The 19,925-nt window shown below is 36.7% G+C and overlaps 1 protein-coding gene across 1 annotated transcript in view; it reads left to right on the forward strand.

Annotated features, from left to right (window-relative positions):
* Window positions 1–19,637, forward strand: part of LRRC49 (leucine rich repeat containing 49) — a 40,674-nt gene extending 21,037 nt beyond the window's left edge. Inside the window, exons 10-16 of the mRNA XM_062501285.1 lie at window positions 5,447–5,530; window positions 8,254–8,405; window positions 10,379–10,616; window positions 11,835–12,020; window positions 15,857–15,966; window positions 16,626–16,779; window positions 18,819–19,637. Of these exons, the coding sequence (XP_062357269.1) occupies window positions 5,447–5,530; window positions 8,254–8,405; window positions 10,379–10,616; window positions 11,835–12,020; window positions 15,857–15,966; window positions 16,626–16,779; window positions 18,819–19,025 (1,131 nt within the window). The 3' untranslated portion in view covers window positions 19,026–19,637. The remainder of the gene's footprint in view (window positions 1–5,446; window positions 5,531–8,253; window positions 8,406–10,378; window positions 10,617–11,834; window positions 12,021–15,856; window positions 15,967–16,625; window positions 16,780–18,818) is intronic.
* Window positions 19,638–19,925: the final 288 nt, after the last annotated feature.

Consider the following 19,925-nt stretch of genomic DNA (forward strand, 5'->3'; position numbering starts at 1 on the left):
TATTTGCCTTCTGGTTTTTGAGCCTTTTGACATTTTTCTCACATAGAGGGTGCTGTATCTTCTCTCCGAGAAAAACTGCTGCCCAGATAATCGTATGACTTAAGAAAAAATAACAAGTATCATGGGATTTGTGGTGAAATGAAAGAGCTGGCAGTCCCAAATGCAGCTACACTGCCTGGCACTACAACATGCTGGTTGCCATCAGCTGTAAGGGTAGATCTAACCTGGTGGGGGAAGGGACTTGCAGGGTTGAGTATGTGATTTGGGCTCTTCATTAGTGTAACAAACTAAACTGAACTCTAATTACACTTCTAGAATCTTTTCTTCATCAGCCTGAAGAACATTTAGACATTTTGAACTTTGGCATTGCTTTGTCATGTAACAAACTGAGAGTTGGATGACTGTTGGGTTTTTTTCTGACTAGGAATCCTTTACTAACTTGTTTAGAAGATTTTCTGCTCAAGAACTGAATTTTACACAATTGTTTGTTCGGTTTTTAACTTTTCTTTTACTGAAGGATATTTTCAACAGTTTGTATGAGACTTGGAAGTTTCATTCATGTTTGGTTTCAAGAAGATGCACACTCCTTGGTGCCAGGCTTCTTCCATAAGGTTCCCTGGAGAAAGGAGCCCTGGTACAAAAATTGACTGACAACTGTCTCTGCCTTAGGGCACTATTCAGAAACATGGAGCTGCCATGAAAGCCAAAGACACTGTACTTGAAGAAAACATTTGTGCACTGTAATTGTTCTAATACTGTTGAGGCTGGGGTAGATTTGCCTTTAGGCAAGGGACTGCACTGCATTATGACAACTCTTAAACCCTGACCTATGTGGAAGCTGATGTTTTCTTAGGCCACCTTATTCCTAAGCCATTTTTGAATGTAAGATTCAAGTTCTTGAACCACTGAAGCATAGACCCAGTTGTGGTGAAATCAGTGGAGGTTAAGCACCTGTAACCTTTTTCACTTTTTCATTGTCCACACAAGATGATTTTCAGCTGAAAACCCAGCCACTTGGTGTTGTGCATCTAAAACATCAGCTCAATGGAAATCTTTTGCTCTCTCGGCGTTTGGTAACTCAGTCTAAAGGCTTAAATCTGGGCAGGAGGCTGAATTACTGTGGCTGGGTGGACTCCTGTGTTCACTCGTGTTCCTGTCAGTAACTCACAGTAACTCACCTTTACCTCAGCTTAGCTGCAGGGCGATGGGGCTGCATGAATGGATCCATGGCATGGGCTTGTGCAGAGCCTTACAGCCAGAGCAGGCTCACTTTGTATTTGTGATTATTTACCTTGGTTAACTTAGCATGATGGTTATTCTTCTGGGCACTGAAGCTTTTTCACCCAGTTTAGTAGTTTGAACGTTTTCAGAAGTGGGCCTGCCCAAAGGTGCTTACAGTTTGACTGGGACCTGTTTCTTGTCTTCCACTCTTTTGTAATAGTAAGCAGGTATTGTCTGCAGATATGTAATAAAATATTTAAAACTATTGAAATGTATACATATTCCTTATAGAGGAGTTACATAACCAGGAACATTTGCTATCCATCACTTCAGACTTCCTCAAGAGAATTTGCTGTGTATGTATTCCTGTGTAAATATGTGTAAATATGATATGTAATGATTTTATTTTAAACGTTGCCAGATTGAAAGACAAGCTGTGTGTCTTTTTATAAGTAAAGCTTTGCATTTTTCATTGAGGTTTTATATGTTTTAGAAGCTTAAAGCAAGAGAGCTGTGTTTGGTTTTGATTATTTGCTTAGACCTTTCATTGCTGTTCAGGGACTAAGTTCTACTGCTTTATCCAGAATATAATTCATTACTGTATTCCATCACTACCATAAAGAGTTCTGAGGGTTTTTTTTTTTTAAAGGGAGGGATCCGCATATTTTTTTTTCTTTCCACTGGGAAATAAGATACTTATGTGTGTCGTGAGCAGTGTGATTTGTTGTGAGGAACTTGGGAGAGCAGCGGGGCAGGGCGGCAGTGAGGAGGGGCGCGCGTCCCGTCCCGTCCCGCCTTGTCCCGTCCCGTCCTGTCCCCTCCCGTCCCGTCCCGCCTTGTCCCGTCCCCTCCCGTCTTGTCCCGTCCCTTCCCGCCTTGTCCCCTCCCGTCCCGTCCCGCCTTGTCCCGTCCCCTCCCGTCTTGTCCCGTCCCTTCCCTTCCCGTCCCTTCCCGTCCCGTCCCGTCCCGTCCCGTCCCGTCCCGCCTTTTCCCGGCCCCTCCGGCTCCGAGGCCTCCCCCGGGCAGAGCGGCGCCGCCGCCAGGGGGCGCCCTGCGCTCGGGACAGCCCTCACGGAGCCCGGCGGGAAAAGCGCCCGGACAAAAAACCGCAGCGCAGAGCCGGGAAACGGTGGCACGGCGCCGGGGCTCCGGCTCTTCCCAAATCCTTTCGAAAGAGAAGGGCTGATAGCGAAAATGAGCTGTGGCACGGTTCTGTAGGGGTTTGTTCCCTAACTTTTGTGGGTTCCTGGGGAATGTGTTTCCTAGGCTTGCTTCCATGGGTTGTGCAAGATTAATCAAGAAATGTGTATGTAGCTGTGACTCTTGATCTCTAGTCAGATATTTTCTCTATCGCTCTGCCTTTATGAATACTGAGTTAAGATAAGGATGTGTTTTATTTTTTGGCTGAGCTAATTTCTTTTAGGAAAGGTTTAGTGATTAAGTGTCTGTAATTAGGATAATCTCTTGATCAAGGAAAGTCTTACTCAGTTAATGCTCTTTACGTGTGAGTGTAGTTTGCGTTGGTGGGCTCTGGTGTTTGTGGGGAGGCTGCGTTGGGAGGGAAGGTGCAGGACTGACATCAGGGCAGCAGAGCCTCCTGCATGGATGAGTGTCATAAAGCACACCTGGACGGGATCAAGGGAACGCTTTGAGAAGGAGACAGTGAGGAGAGACTTCTGAGAGAAAACTGATTTAGGGAACTTTATGGATGCTTGCCTTAAAGCTTGGGAAAAAACTACAGCAAGTTGTTTGGAAACAAATAAAATTAATGAAGGCTAATTTTCTATTAATGCGATTTTGTTATCTGTTTCTCACCTCCCCCAGTGTGAAACACAACACCAGCTCAGTTAGTTTGAAACTGAGTCTCTGATGAATGGCCAGATGTTTTCTGCCAAATAGAATGGGTAGTTTCTGCTTCCTCTTCCTTGGTGGTAAAACTAGCTTACATTTCTCTTCTTTCTACATACCAATTTAATGTAATCAAACTCCTAGGGAAGGAGAAAAATCCCTTAATTTAAGACTTCTAAACATACTTTGTTACTTGATATGTTCAGTGTGTTGAAAAGTCATTAGAGAAGATGAAAACAAAAAATTGTAAAAAGCTTGCTTCTTTAGTAGTTTACAATCGTAGATATACAATCAAATGAAGTGATTTAATTAAGAAATAAAAATTTCCTCAAACAAATCTAACCTGCTCTCTGAAGAAAGATACCACTAATTTAGTTTGCTAGTGTTTATATTTTATTTTAAGACTTGTGGTTTTTTTACACAGAACACTAACAGACTAATGTAATACATAATTGGGATAAACAGCTAAAATGCAAATAATATTTGCAGTTCTTGAAATTCTGAATCATATTCGAGGAGTACAGTTTTATTTTGCGTTATTAATGATGCATTCGTATTTGTGATATATTACCTGCATGGGGTTTATTTCATGATTTTCACTAGGCTGCCCCAGAACTCTCCAATTCATGTGTTGGATTTCATTGTGTGATATTTTGTTGCAGTGGCATTTAGAAGGCCTTCTGTATCCATGCGTGCTTTTATTTTGTTTTTCAGTTACTAGCTTTAACATGCACTAGTGACCTACAGAAGTCCTTCCAACCTGGATTGTGCTGTAATTCCATGACACTAGCCCCTTGGAAATACCCTGCTTAGGAATAGCTTTAAAGCCCAGTAGCAGAGGAACCTGCCAACAGAACTTCATCAGTGAAAGTCAAGTTGCTTTGAGAATAAATAAATTTAAAGAAAAAAAAAAAAAACAACAGGGGCTTTCCAGTTAGTACTCCAAGGGAATTCTTGCATACAGTTGTGTTAGAGAAGCTTACTCTGTCCAAAGCCTCATGCCTTACTGTGCATTGAGGTACTCCTTGTTTAATGTATGATATTAGGATAAAGTAATGGAGGAACAGTTTGAAAATCTGTTTTTTAACCCCTTTTCAGACTGCTGCCAAAAACCATGGTGTGTCAGTGGATTTGAGGGAGTCTGTACACAAATCAGAGTAAGTGCTACATGCACTGGACTTCTTATGCTTTGGAAATTTTTTTCTTAAAAATGTAGTGGCCATGCTAAGTGTGAAGTTCCTGTTTTATTTTATCTTCCAGTAAGCACTCACCCATGTGCTTAGGGCTTCTTACAATGCTCTAAACATACCATGTTTTATTTATGTAGCAATTTTGACATGTCAGTATGTCTTACTGGTTGATGGTGCTTTCTGTTCATTTTTGTTTGTTAGTTTTGTTAACATATAACTTCTCCAGAAAATGAGAAGGTTTGGACAGGAGCTTTCTATTCTGAGGAAATGAAAACACTTTTCATACATTCTGGGAGGACACTTCAATAGAAATGCCCAAATGGCATGTGAAGTAAATCAAAATAAGTTAAAGTATGCTTCCCAAATATTTGTGTTGGAAGGACTCTGCACTTTTTGCTTCATAGTGAACATTTCTTTTGTTACTTTGAAAATATATGTTCTAAAAATACTGTGCTGTGAGAATGTTTAGACTTCTGTAAACAAGGGGCATCCAACCTAATATGGGTGTATTGCAGTATCAAATTGTTGTACCAGGAAAATGAAGCAGCTTCACTTTCATTGTTTAGAAATCAATGGCTTTCTTCTTGAGGCTTCGTGATTAGGCAATAATATTAATGAGACATAATGGTCATGAAGTAGCTAACTTCAAAAATGTTCTGTTCTTCTCAAGTTCTGTTGCTGATTGAGAAAAGCCAGGCCCTGGAAACAGATTGTAATGATGAAAATTAAACCTGGATTATGATTCAAGCATTAATAGAATGCAGCCTTTTTGCGCTGTGTGGTTTTTTTTACCAAAAAAAACCCCCAAAAACCAAAAACCTGCTAATTGCAAAAACTACTAGAAAGAAATGAAGATGTATTGCACTGTCATATTTAAAAATATTTTTATGGTCACAATATGCTTTTTTCAAAGACTCTTACCACTTTTATATGACTTTTAATATTACTTTTAACTAGCTTTATCTTCAGCACTTCTGAGTAGTTATTATGTTTTTCTTATTCATAATTAACAATTTTATTTGTTTTAATAGTATTTAAAACCATTAATATGATAAAAATCCTAAAATACTCTAAGAATGAAAATTTACATTTCAAATACCAACACAAGAACATAATTTGTCAGTAGTACTTTTCAGAACTGGTTTAGTTCATCCCTTTAGGAATTTGTTTTTCTCTTTTTCATCCAGGAAGAAGAAAGACGGATGGCATCTATTGCAGCAAGGAAAGAGGAAGAAAGGAAGCGTGAAAGCCATAGACAGACCTTGCTTAAGGTATTGTCTCTGGTTGTTCCAAGGTTACTGTAACCCAGTTTACAGCAATAAATTATATCCATTTTTTACTGCAGATGTATTATATATCCCCATATGCCTCTGTCTATTTCTACAGCTTCAACAGTGCACTCCATGACTGAAACTCTGTTCAGTCAAATGCGCAAGGTACACTTCAGCAGAAAGCCCACATTGAACACGGGTCATACGTGTCTGTGGGATAGCAGATTTCATTTTCATAAATCCAGGCTAAGGTAAAGGACTTCTCCAGTGATTTCACATTCCTTGATCTCCTCTTTTCAGGTGAATACTCTGACTGCAGCCATGCAGGGTGTTCTGAAGTAGTTTCTCCTTCATTTTTTCCTGTTGAAATTGTTCTTTCTGCGGATAGAATGAAGGGGCGCTGAGGCCAGAGCCAGACTCCAGCTGTGTCTCTGTCAGCAGAACTGTGATGTAGCTTATCTCCCAGCCCAGCTGGCCTGCTTGGTGCTGACACACACCAGCCACGAGTGCCCCACCTGGGGAGACCCAGGTGCCCTCCAGAACGCTCTCCAGGGGGCTGCTGACTACTTGAGCTGTGCTCCTAGTAGGAGACCAAAGTTCAAGAATGTAAGAGTATCTTATATTCATATACATTCCATTTACTGTGTGACTATCACCATTTGTCTCCAAATCCTTTTTCTTGGAGGAAAAAAGTGCCTATATTTTTTTGTCAGCCAGTAATGCCTCTTTCAATTTGAAAGTCAAATAAACAAAAAAAAAATGTTCATGTCCATACTAAGTTTCCTAGGTAAAATCATATTTCATGAAGGGGATTAGACAGGATTAATTGCAGGAAGCTGTAAGAAGTGTAGCAAATATGTATAACTGAAAAATAAAAGGACACAAACAGAATGTTTATAGTATGTTAAAAGATGGTTTAAGTATATCAAAGCCCCCCCAAGAGCCTAAACATCTGAATGGGAGAAAAATTCATGTCCAGTGACTAAGAATATGTTTTGATTTCCTGTATATTTATCCTTGTATATTTCTATTTTATATTTTTAAAAATTGATCCAGTAAAAAAAAAATACTTATATACAGCTTGGGGGGTATTTTGGGGGTTTTCTTTCAGGCAGTGTTGTTGTTTGGTTTTGGTATTTCTTCTTTCCCTGCAAGACATTGATGGATTTAAAGTATCTTCAGGTTTGAAGTGTTGGTGCCAGATCTTAGTAGCATAAAGAAATGGAAAAATAGTAAATAATTTTCACACGTGGTGTTGCCTCATGCTGGTGGAAATGTCTCTCTGACTAGGAAAAAAAAGTAGGTATTTATTTGTAGTTCATGTTCTTAACCATTGATGTAATGTTTCCTTGTAGCAGAGGGTTAGTTTGTCTTGGTGGCCTAGATTTTGAGGTGCTTTTTGCTAGTGGAAAATTCCCTTAGAAGGAAAAATGTTTTTAACGCCTAGTGCTGTTATTACTCAATTTCAACATTACATTTTAGACTTTTAATTTAATCAAAGTATATTTCCTATCTTCAAATAGTTATGTGGCATGACAATCAAATAGAAATATTTTTTAATATGATTTGATGATTTTGTAGATATTTCCTTTGTAAATGAGTTCTTATAACTCAGGCTTTTTTTTTGTTCCACGCATTTTAATTGAAGTAGCAAATATGCTTATGGATACAATGTCCAGCAAAAAAAGTTGTCAACTATAGGTTTCTTCAGAGTTAAATCTGAAAAAAATATTTAGAGAACTGTGTTCTGCAATTTTCTTTCACCATCACATTCCTCCCAACACTTCTTACACTATATGAAGTGTAAATGAAATTATAGGCACTTGTTGAATAGCAAACAGTTGCTGTTTTCCTGCATGCACTGCACTGAAAATGGTTATTTCAGCAACATCATCTCTTCTTTTCCCCTTGCTGATACTTGTCTGCCCAAACAGCAGAATTTCTTAATCTCTTTTTCCAGACTTCTTTCTTATTGCTTCCAACCCACTCTTCTGGGAAAGTTTGAGATGTACTTTAAAATGTATAGAGAATGTAATTCCTTTCCAACAGTGGTTGAACTTAATATTTACTGGAACAAGAGAAAGTTATAAGTGTGAAGATTCTGCTAGCAGTAAAATTTGCTTTTTGTAAAAGAATTCATGGAAGTTTTTGAAGTTCTATAGGAATCCAGCAGCCCACATCTGAGGGCTAACAAAGCACTAGAGCTGTACAGTAATTGAGGTTGACACCATCACCCTTAAGAACAAACAAAATTTTCTAAAGATTGTTCTGGTAAAAAACACTGATGATTCCAACTGACCCCCTTTTTGTGATATGGAGTTCAATCATTAAGTCTGTGAGTGTTGAGCAACTTGTGCTCTCTAACCAGAGCGCAACAAAACTCCCTGGGCAAGTGGAATATGAACTGGAGTTTTGAACTCTTTAAAATGGAAAAACTTGAAGGAGTAGCAGTTTCCATGTCCTAAGTAGCTTAACTTCATGCTTTCATAAGTTGCAGACTTACGATGTTACTTTTCTTGTTTCTTTATTGCAAATTTTGTGACATTATTTGCTGGCACCTATGCAAAATAGCACTAGAATGATGCATTGATTTTAGTGCATAACCACCAACCACTAGTAGAGTTTCTTCAATTTAAAATGTGTGGCTTAAGCAGCATATTTCAGAACAAACAAGTTGATCCTGCCCTGTCACACCTTATGATGACTTGTGTATCTTGTTTCAGGAAAAGAAGCGCTTAACACTTGGTAACATTGCTCGGCAATGGGAGATCCAGCAGAACAGAATTGCTCTGGAGGCTTCTTTAAACAAAGATAAAGAAAATGAGCCCTGCCAGATCAATGGCAGTGCTGCATATGTATTTTCTGAAGAAAGCAGGTATTTTGTTGGGTGAAACTTTTACTGGTTCACGTCTTAGCTTCCAGGTTACTACTTCTCACCTCTAGATCTCGCTGTATTTCTTTTTCAAAAGTACTATATGTGCAAATCAACCCTGAAAAGATGGTTTACTTTGCTTTTGACCATTAGTAATAAGTAATATGTTTCAAAAGCAATAGAACAGCAACTCATTGCCTAAAGAAGTGCAAGCTAAATTATTATGTGATTTTGCTAAATAAAGGACAACTTCATGTTTACAAGAAATGTTAAATGTGAATTCCTGAGCCTTCTTGAGGCTGTTCATTTCCTTAACAGCTTAGATTGTTGCCTTCAGTTTAAATTAGCCAAATGAAGATGTATGAGCATTATGAAGATTTGTAATCTCTTTGTGTATCAAGAGGTTTCATAGTTGTATTCAGGCTCTTAGTTTGAACTGCAGCATCATTTATTGGATTGCTTTCACACCCATGCTATTTTAACAGTAGTAGTTACCAGACTTAGTTTTATTCTCAGGATAATTTTATTAGTCTTGGTCTAAATCTTATTTTTTTTTTTGCTTATTCGCATCTAAAAAGGTGGCCATGTGGCCACAACCCACTGCAGAACTTAATGAACAGTGTATGCCTTGGACTGGCTAAAACCAAAGTAGCACTTCAATCTTGGTTAGCTCAGACAAATGCCTGAAAAAATAGTCTGCAAATACAAATTCAATAGCAAGTACAGCTTTCTGCTGTCCCTGGTCAATGCTGGAAATGTCAGGGATGCTCAGGAAGTCTTTGTCTCTCACAAGTATAATCCAACTGAGTTTCAGTCAATTATGGCTAGAACTGGTTCTTATCTCCAGTCAAGTGCTATATCTTTTGAAATACTTTTTCCATAGCATTTTTAAATTGCCATCATATTTTCTATTCTTGTGCTTCCAAAGCTTTTCTCTGAATGCATTCACCCACTGCTTTCTTGCTTTCTTTGTTTCTTTGCCATTTAATTCAGTGTTGGTGATCCTTCCCCCATGACCAAGTCAGTGTAACTGTGGTAGTTTGACTGTTGTTCTATTAATGAACAAATTCCAATTGCTTAAGAAATGATGCTGTTTTGGTGTATGTTCTATCATAGTGAAGAATTTCAAGGTGAGCAATAAAAGTGCTGGTGAAATTCAGCTTAGATAAGTAATTAGAGCTTCACATATGAAGTTGTGGGCTCTCAACATTTTCAGTTGAGTGAAATTTTAGAGTTCTGATTGTTATTGTCAAGAGAACATCAGTCAAATGATTGCTACTAGTCAAAATACGTTAAAAAGATTAAGAATGTAGTAAAGAATAAAAATAATAACAATTATTACATAACTTTCTAAACCTGTAATTTGTATTTCTCTTGAGTTCTCTGTAAGCTTTAGGTCCAGCCAGCTGAGTGTATCATGTTGAAAGTAGGACAAAAAGAGGAGTCAGGAATACCTGGATTTGCTGCTTAATTTTAAAATTGTTCTTGTGAATTGAGAAGGTTGCATTATTTGAAAGAAATGCTTGAGTTGTTGTTTATGTACACTCTTACATTTCATATAGCAAACGGAATGTGAGGTGGACATTCCTTAAGTAAATACATTGTTTGAAGTTTTGTTTAGATATTTAAAGCAACATAAACCATACTAGGTTAGCATTCTGAGCTAAAACTTTAAAGCTGATTATTAAATATGAATGGACTCTTTATTTTAATTTGACGCCACCACCAACTCAAATATACCCAGAGCCTTTCTGCTGAAGAAGTAGAACAAATACAGTGTTACTTGATGGAGGAAGGGTTTTCCAGCCCTTTGTGTATTTGAACCAGATGGGGTACTGCAAATGAATGAATGCTGAGAAATGCCATTGTATTTGACAGTTGGGTTTTGGTAAAAGAAAGGGCTGTTATTCAGTAGAGTGATGAAATTATTTCAAAATCATCTAATTTATATCACTGTATTTTTATTTCCTCTGCAGATCTCTTGATACAATCCTGAGCAGTGCAGTACAAGGCTTGTCTGTTCTAGAGTCTCATTTAGTGGAAGTGGAAGGAGACACTCTTGGCTTGTATGGTGCTGGAGCACTGGAGTGCCTGGATCGAAACTGGAGTGTTCAAACAGCTGGCATTATTGCCACAGTCTCCTTTATGTTCATAGAATTTGATGAAATTGTTCAAGTGTTAGCAAAAGTGAAGACAAAATTTCCAAATTGTGTGGTGAGCATGCCTCATGTTTCAGCTATGGAGTATGGATTGTCCAATAGAACCTTACTTTGGCATAGCCCCCCAATAAGTGCTTTCATGTAAATAGATACAGTTAAGATTTGCATATTTCCTTTTGTTATAATGCTAACCTTGACTCTTAAAAATCAGTAACTTAAATTTAGATTTCTTTTCTGTCTGCTTTTTATTTCTTTTAATTCCTTTGACCTATCTAATTATTTTTAAATTTCAAAACGTGTGTGTAAATACAGTATTGTTGTTCAGTACTATTGTTATGGATCCATTGTATCAGGAAGACTTCATTTGTGTGAGTTCAAAGAGCAAATTGCTGATAGGATAAAAAGATGAAGATTAGAAGGAATAGCTAACTAAATCAGCACAGTTCATGAAATTCCTCAGTTCTTGATGAAGAAAAGCAACATGAATGAGAAGTGTCTTCAGTATGTCTTTTTTTTTTCTTAGTCATTCAAATTAGTTATTTTGATGCAAATGTTAAAATAGAGACAACAAGCATAAGCAACTTGTAGCTCAGATTGATTGGTTCTGGAGCTCCCTGCTGCTTCTCAATATTTTGATTATAACAAAACTCAGTGGTTTAATTGAGACTGATAAATTCGTGGGGTGCTTAAGACAAATTTATCTGTCTTAATGAAACAGTTGTTTAACTGTGGGCGGGGGGAAAATTTGTGGGTGATAGCAGAATCATAACTAAATTTTTATCTTCACCATAATTATTTCCTCCTTCTTCCCACAATAATGCTACTGTGTAGCATACACCATGCTCATAGGAACATTAGTGTAGGGCAGGATATGAATTAGGCAAACACCCTGTGCCCAAAAATGGTAGAATATTTTAAAAGCATGTATTGTACTTACTTTTATGTGTAGATATTGCAGGTGCTTTACTTGCGGAATTAGACATTTTGTTAAGCTTATCATTGCTTTATGTAACATTGAAAATATTCCTGCTTTAAGTAAAGAATTTGCAAATTGCTTGGGGCTTGTACCTTGGCATCCTTCAGTATATGTAATAGAGAGCTTGGTTGATACGTTGACGTGTTTTACTACAGAGACCTCAAATGAAACGAGCTCAGTTGCTCCATCACACACATGACTGTTACAGTTCCAAAATTGAATGGCACAGAACAGGAATCACTGTGTTCCCTCTTTATTGTTTCCTTATCTAATTTATTTGGGTTTGACTTTTTTTAGCACCTGAAGTTTAAGGAGACAAATCTTGTGGCGCTGCAGCAGTTCAATGCATTGGCTGAGATGCATCGCATGGAACAGTTGACAGTTGATCCTCAGGGAAATCCAGTTGTCAGCTTCACATTGTGGAAGTACTATGTTCTGTTCAGACTGAACCATTTTAATTTACAGAAGATAAATGGAGTGAAGGTAGGTTGGTGTTGCTCTTATAATTGGTCTTACAGGATAAATTAGTATTGTTTTTCAAAGAGAAGATGAATTCTAAATGAAATGAGCACAGCCCTGTCAGTGTCTTCTCAGTACTAAGGAAGAAAAATATTTAAGTAGACTTCACCATGTGATTTCTTGTGCAATTAATATTAAAACTAATATTAGTTAATAACATTATGCAAAATTATTATTAAAGAGCTGCGCAATTTTACTTGATTTTAAGAAGCACTTTTTTTATTGTTTTTGAAAAAATCACATCACTGACGTTAAATACTTACACAAAAATGTGTTTGACAGATTCCTTAGTAGTTTACTGTATATGATTATTCACAATTGCCAGTGTTACAAAATACCATAGAATCATATTTTCTGCTTTAAGCCTGTCACAGGAAAAGCCTGTCAAATGTATTTTTTTATTATTTTTTTCTACTTACTATGTAGAAGATCTTTAGGGTGTTATGTGGTTGTTGTTTTTTTTGTTTATTATTTGTTGTGCATTTTATGTTTAAATAAGTAGAAAGGACACTAATATTGCTGTTCTTTGTACTTTGTATTCCCCATTACATCAATTGAAAGTAAATTTATTCAAGCATATAAAACAGCTATTTTATACTTGGGCTTTGATCATAAAGGGGTTGAAAATAGTTACAATGCAACACAATGTTTGAATGCACATTCAATTTTAAATGCTAAATAAGTTTAAGAGATGTTATGGAAGTTAATTAGAGCAAAAATAATACACAGCTTTAGCATTTAGATCTGGTATTTTAATTTGGTCATCATCATATGTTTTGGATTAGATATACTTGTTATCTGATCCAGCCAAAGCTGGATGTTGCGGTTTACTTGGTTTTAGTTGTATAAAACATGTATTAACTGCTCAGAAGAGTAAGAGTGGGCAAAGAGCTTAAATGCATTAACTAGCAAGGAAAGGAAGGATGGAAATAGGACTCACTGCAACAGCACAGTATCTTGAAAAGGAAAAAAATATAGGGATAGTCAGTAATCCTATGAAAAATACAGAATAGCTTCAAATTTAACACACTGCTGAAAAAAATGCTCTATGAATTTGATTTTAAATATATAGCTTTTCCTTTTTTTACTGCATCATGTTTTCAAAATTGACACTAGTGATTCAGATGAAAAGCAAACAGAAGATAAATCTTGCCTGTTTGGTCTTCAGAGAAAGAAAATAACACAACTGTTTAAATTGACTTTTTGTTACAACCTCAAGGTCAACAAGTTCAGTCTCTGAGGGAAAACTTTGTATTTAATGGTTATTTGGATTAATTTAGTAAATGGAGCACATACAGCACAGCATGATTTTGTGTAGTACATATGTAAGACCTTCAATATGTGTGACAAGAACATTTTTGTCCTCAACAAACTTTTTCAGCCAGACCACACTACATGAAGATGTGCATACAGAATTCCTTTTTTATTGCCATTAATAATTTGAGAGGTGTCTTAGCCAAGCAGAAGAAAGAGATGAGCTCTGCTTGCCATTTTTCATTACCCTGCAGCTGAAGTCATGATATCCAGCTTTGCAGATGTGTATTACCTGTTGGATTAACATGAGTAATAGAGAATTCTATTTCAATGTAAAGAACACAACCCCTAAAGTGATTCTCAGACTTTAGATCAGCCCTAAATAACAGTTCCAGACAACAGAAGGGGAAATGTGCATATTCTGCTGTTCTGATTACCATTTTTGTGCAATGTTTGTGGAGACTATTGTCCTGTCAGCTCTGAGGTATGCGCAGTTGCAAAGTAAAAGCAATATATACTGACTGATTTGCTAAATAAATAAATACTAAATAAATTGCATCACTCCAGCACTTTTAAACTGTAAAAAAACCTCTTTAAGAAACCTTCGATTTTCTCCCCAGCCTTCCCCTGCCATTCTAGTTAATATTCCAGGCTAGAAGCTGAGTGTTGGTCTCCTAAAAATGATTCTGTGCCCTCGTCCAATTGTTACATTTACTAACTGTGAAGAAGCAATTTGTGTTTATTGAGATACAACTTGAAGTTTTTCCCAGTGACAGTAATCTCAGATTAATTCCAAATTGTCAAGGTTTGAAGTCACAAAGTGCTGCAGACTGCTGTCCACCCAGTGGTATGGAATAGAGCATGACAGATGCAGCCCTTTCCCTGAGCAGGGCCTGCTGGCACAGTTGGTGCCTGTTCTGTGCCCTTGGCAAGGAGCAGGCAGAAAGCCTTACATTTATGTGATACTACCGTTACCATCTTTTTGTGATTAATGGAGCAAACAATGCATTGCACTAAGATAGAGAGCATGAGTTTATGTGAGCTGGAGAGTGTATTCAGAGTTGCTGTCTCTGTTGACCTGGTCCTTATGCTTCTCTTAACATAAATAAATACATTAAAACCACTTACTTCTTCACCAGGCATTTCTGCCTGTGCTGGGCTTTGTTTCCCTAGCTGCCTTCTGTGTTCTTTGTTTTAAACCTTGCCTCTGTTACCAACTGTTCAGGAAGGTCATGTACTCCTCGGCTACTAAGTAAGGCTTACATAATTTTAAGTGGAAATGAAGAATTCCGCTGTAAAAATGGAATTGATTTTAAATTCCTAATTTCCTGATCTGTGATTTCACTGAATTTACCCCTGCATTATGCTGTTGCCGTATACTTTAGGCAAGTGTAGATTGTATAGTCTCTAAACATTACACAAGAATACAATAAAAATCTGTTAATGTGGATCAAAATTCCATTTTACTCACACATTTCAATAACATGGAACACAGAGTTGGTCTGGAAGTGCTTAGTAAATATTATGAGTATTGAAGTGTATTTAATAGTGGGTTGCTTTCCCAAAATGTTACAGGATGAATGTAAATTAAATTTTGTCCAGAAGTTAAGAAGTCAATGTGTAAATTTCATTGTCCAGTGTTACCCAGGTCAGATTTAGTGATCATAACGATTGCTTCTACACTCAGTAAAAAGCCAGGAGTCCAGAAACTGCCAACAAACTTTTGGCAGTTGAAGTCAGTTCACAGTCTGGCCATCAGGGTAGGAGAAACACAGGCCATGGTCTCCAGAGATTACAAGCCAAGACAAACTGAAAATAATAACCACCACCACAAAACAATGAATCTCTTCCACTTTCTTTACACTTTTCACTTTTGCGTAAAATGAGTCCTGAAAATAGTTCAACCATTTGAAAGTTAAAGAGACAACTGGAACTTAATATTGAAACAACAGTATGGTAGACATTTAGAAAAATATAATGAGTGAACATTTATTTTCAGGAGCTGAAAAATGCAGAGAAAAATTTTTCCCTCTAAAGCCTCTTTTATAAAAAACCGTTTCCATGATGCTGCCAAAATAAGAGAGTCTGTAAGCTATCTTTTCACATGTGCATGCCCAGAATCTTTCTGTTTCTCCAGCATAACTTAATCAGAAATTTTCCAGTAGATCTTTTGTAAGTGCATGCAGTATGGAGCAGAATTAATATGTCTGGCCTTCAGAAAATGAATGTAAGAAACCTTTGTAAAATTCCTCATTTCACGAGTACTATCATGAAGTGCAGGGCAGCATGTATATGCATTAAAATATCCAGAATGACAGGAAATAAAACGAGCACCAGGACTTCATTTGGGTTTTTTTAAATACAGTTAAAGTGCCAGTAAAAGCAAGTCTCTATTTTGAAGATGTGCCTGTAACAGATCTACGTGCATTGTGCTGCATAACAAATTTCAGTTAATTCTCAATGTATACATGTAAAGAAATATGAATGTGCTAATTTTGAAATGTAATTTTTTTTTTCTTTTGTCTTCCCTTCCCACTCTCTCACAGGTTACTGAAAATGATGTTGTAAAGGCAGAAAGGCTCTTTGGCATTCTGGCATACGTGGCATCTTCGGAGCTGCCACATTATCGCATGCTTTCATTATTTGGAGAATCCAGGTAAAATGCAAGGAACAGAACTGGAGTTTGTCCAGAACATGTTGTTTGACTCTTCTGCACACTGTTATGATAAATTATTTTTAGATAAAAATTTCACAAATATAATCTTCTAGAAGAAAGGCTCTCTGCGTAGTGCACAGGTGTTACCATCTCCTGGTCCATGGAGCCAGAGCTTTTCTCAGAACTTGTGTGAAATCTACTGAGGAGATGAAAAGGAACATGCACACAAATGAGCTGTATGTTCAATTCTCCATTTGTACTGGGCTTGCTGAAGACTTGTGGACCTTCATGATGAGAACTGATTATTTTTAGTGGGTATTTTATAGTGGGTAATTAACGGTTAACAGATTTAAGAGTTGTACTGTAAAAAAGGGTGCCAAACTCCTCTTTTTAGTCTTCTATAGACAAATACTTAATATAAATTAAAGCTGAAAGACTTCCTATTTAGGAGATGCTATGTGATAGATGTCAAAGTCAGTTGTTTAGAGGCAAATTAATGAAGGGACATCTAGAGTCATGCGTATTTTGCGTAACTCGAGGATGCAATATACTTCAAAGCTCAAAAGTGTATGTTCAAAAGGAGAACCCCCCTTACAATAGCTAGAAACATCTGCACTTAAAAGTTTTTGCTAATTAGGATTGTAAATCTAATTTCACAGGAGGAAGCAATTCCATTTTCTGCTGGAGGGAAAGGGAAAGAAAGCTGGAGTAGGGAGTGAAGAAAGTAGTGAAAACAGAAGAAGCGGAGGGGAAAGCACAGCTCGAGCAACGTTGAATTACATGACAAAGGATTTTCATATGGAAAAGCTTGAGGTAAAACATATCATTAAAAATATTTACATTTTCTGTTAGATAACCATAGTCTACTACTCATTGAATTTATCTGTACATCAAGTTTCAGTTGTGCTATTGAGAATGGTGGTTTTAGAAGATCACTGCATAACATATTTACATTTCTGATCATACATTTTATCTAACTGATCTTTTTCTCAGAATACTGGAAAATGCTCTCTTTCTGTCTTTGGTGAAGTGATTCTTGAAAAGTGCTGTTGTCTCAGAAATACATTTTCACCTACAAGCCATGGAGGTTGCACAGTTTTTTAGGAAGAAAGATGTATACTGCATGTGTTAGATTTTCCCTGAATGAATTGGTGAAGAACACCTTCAGACAACATGTGAGATAGTGCAGGTTGTAGTAATAAAAAGCTGCTTCCTAGGTTTTAAGTGAGCTACAGGAAAATAAATATATAGGCAATGTATTAGGTTTAATTATCAATAAATAAAATTGCAAGCTGGCTTGTTTCAGACAAGGGCATCAGTCACGCTTGTTTTAGTTTATGTTTCTGATCTGCTAACTCTTTTGCTTGGGCAGAGGGAAATTGTTCCCAGGGAGAATATGATTTTTTCAGCCACAGACTCCTTTCTGAGTAATTGTCACGAATTCTAACTGTAGGCACTCTGCTTCCCACATTTGTCCCATTGTTTGCTTTTCGATTATGTGAAAATATATAAATCCTCTAGTGCAAGAAATTAAATCAAGCTCAGTAATCACTGAATTCTGTTATTCATTGTGGTTTTGCTATCTCAGATCCACAGCATGGAAAAGGAGACAGTGACTGAATGTGTGGAGAGATTAAATTAAGAAAACATTTAGTCTCAAAGGCTGTGATAGTAGCTCTTAAATCTTTGAATGGTATGGAGTAAGACAGTGAAATACTCCTATTGTCCTTTACCATGGAACCAGCCCTATTATAAATAAAATAAAATAAGCTTAGTATTTGTGCAGTCAATTAAATAAATGTGTTGTTTTCTCTTCCCAGTGCAGTAATTCCCACCTTGTCCTTTGCTGTAGCATTGTGCATGTGGCAGCAGGTACTGCAGGGTGTCAAAGGAGTACATCCTGGCAAAAAGGACTCCTTCTAGTTCCCCAGCAGCAGTAAACTAACACCATAAATGTGACTGAAGATTGTATTGCTAAAGATGATAGTCTTGGGTCTTTAATTAATAATTCAGGGTTTTAGCTGAAACTGCTGGAAAGCATTTTCTCACCTTTATTAATCACTGAAGACTTTTGTTTTGGTGGCCTGAAGCATGATCTAACATTTTTAACAATGCCACCATCTAAACTAGTTAGATATTTAGCTCCAATATAACCTACTGTTCAAAGCTTAAGGCAACTTATGGAAACTTTGCAGAAGCAGGGATTAATACAGTTTGAGTTGCTAACGTGCAGAGTTAATAGTTGCACAAAGCAACTATTGTGCACTACTGTGCACAAAGCACAGTATCTTTTTATTATTTTTAAAGGTTCAGCTTACTTCAGTATCTAATGTAACACACATCAGGAACTAGCACTTGCCAGAGTGCCTGTGGAGAAGGATGGGTACTGACATGTTTTTCTGTGACAGTGTTCCTGTTAGGACAGGTAGAGAAACACATACTTTTCAATTGTTATACTATAAAGATGAAATTCTGGGAAGGGAGAGAAAGAAAAGTAGTTTAGTGTTTAATAATTTCTGTAAATTTTCACTGTTATGCCAGAAAGCAACTCAAATTGTACTGCTGTTAACAGATATTCATATAATTACTTGAAAGTTAATTTCAGATAAATTAATGACTTAATATGGTATGAATATTATGAATGCATTAAGGTTCTGTGGACACACTCATAAAAGCTGGACATAGATCACAGGCCATGCAACTTAAAACCAAGGGGAGACACAATGGCATCTGCCTGCTAATTGCTATGTTCTTTAATTAATTCAATTATTGAGAGGTGTTTTTTTTTAATTTGCTCTTGTTTAACCTTTTTTCCTTTTTCTTATACATTGTGTAATTTTTCTCTCATGCAGGAAATCAAAGAAAGAAAAACATTTTGCCAGACATACGTTGAGAACTTAGTGAAAGAAGCAGCTGACATCAATATGAAAAATGAGTCGTTGCAGAAGCTCTGGCCTCAGCTGTTCATTGAACTTGTCCGAGATGCGGTGATAGAAATCCGCAATAAAAACTCCTACATGAGGCTCTGCCTCCAGCGGGTCACTGATCAGAAGCAGTAGAGTCGAGGCGTGTTGTCTTGCAGGCTTTTGGTTCACTATTCTCTCATGTTTTACAGACATAAACCAATAGAATAGAAAATTCTCATCACTATTCATTCATTCCCTTCCTCCCCCAAAGGGTTGCCTTTAAATCTTAATTAACTCTTAATAGACTTGAAATAAAAGTTTACTTTCATACTGCTTTACCAATGCTTCCTTGGCTAACTAAAGTGATAGCATAGAAATGACTTGGTGATTGTTTTACTAAGTTCTTGTTTATTTTTTTCTGCTACCCTTGATTCTGTAGTGATACAGCATTGATTTTTAAAGAACAAATTTTCAAAACTTGCCTTTATTGAACACTTTTCAATTGTCATTTTTTTGACTGCTGCTGTTTTAAAAATCCAAGAATAGTTGCTAATTCTTTTATGGCCAAAAGTTGGTAAATTATTTTTACACCCTGAACTCAACAAAGACTTATTATTGTTGTTTAATTTGTGGGATTATAGAACACATTTTCTCATGAGTGTTCAGAGTATTTGCATTTAATCAGCCTAATTCTCAACTGAGCAAATTGCCCATATTTAATTTCAAATGTTTTTCATTAATTTTACTAGTAAAGTTGTGTGAATTGTTATAGGTAAAATATTATTCCAAGGTATACTCACTTGAGCTTTATTTTTATTTTGTTAAAATATGTTAATATAATTTATTTTGTATCTTAATTACTAACTTATTAACTTCGGAGGTTTGCCAAGATCAAATGAGCTAAAATGCATGCATTACATTTGGTAGGGAACTGATAACTACTATTCAGTTGTAATTCATTTCTGTGACTGTGTGAAAATTTCATATTAACAATAAAAATAAATTCTTCACTTTTACCTTTCACAGATACTGTAAAGAAGTATTGTGTGCAAA

This window comes from Cinclus cinclus, chromosome 13 (assembly GCF_963662255.1).
Source record: "Cinclus cinclus chromosome 13, bCinCin1.1, whole genome shotgun sequence".
NCBI classification, from domain to species: domain Eukaryota; kingdom Metazoa; phylum Chordata; class Aves; order Passeriformes; family Cinclidae; genus Cinclus; species Cinclus cinclus.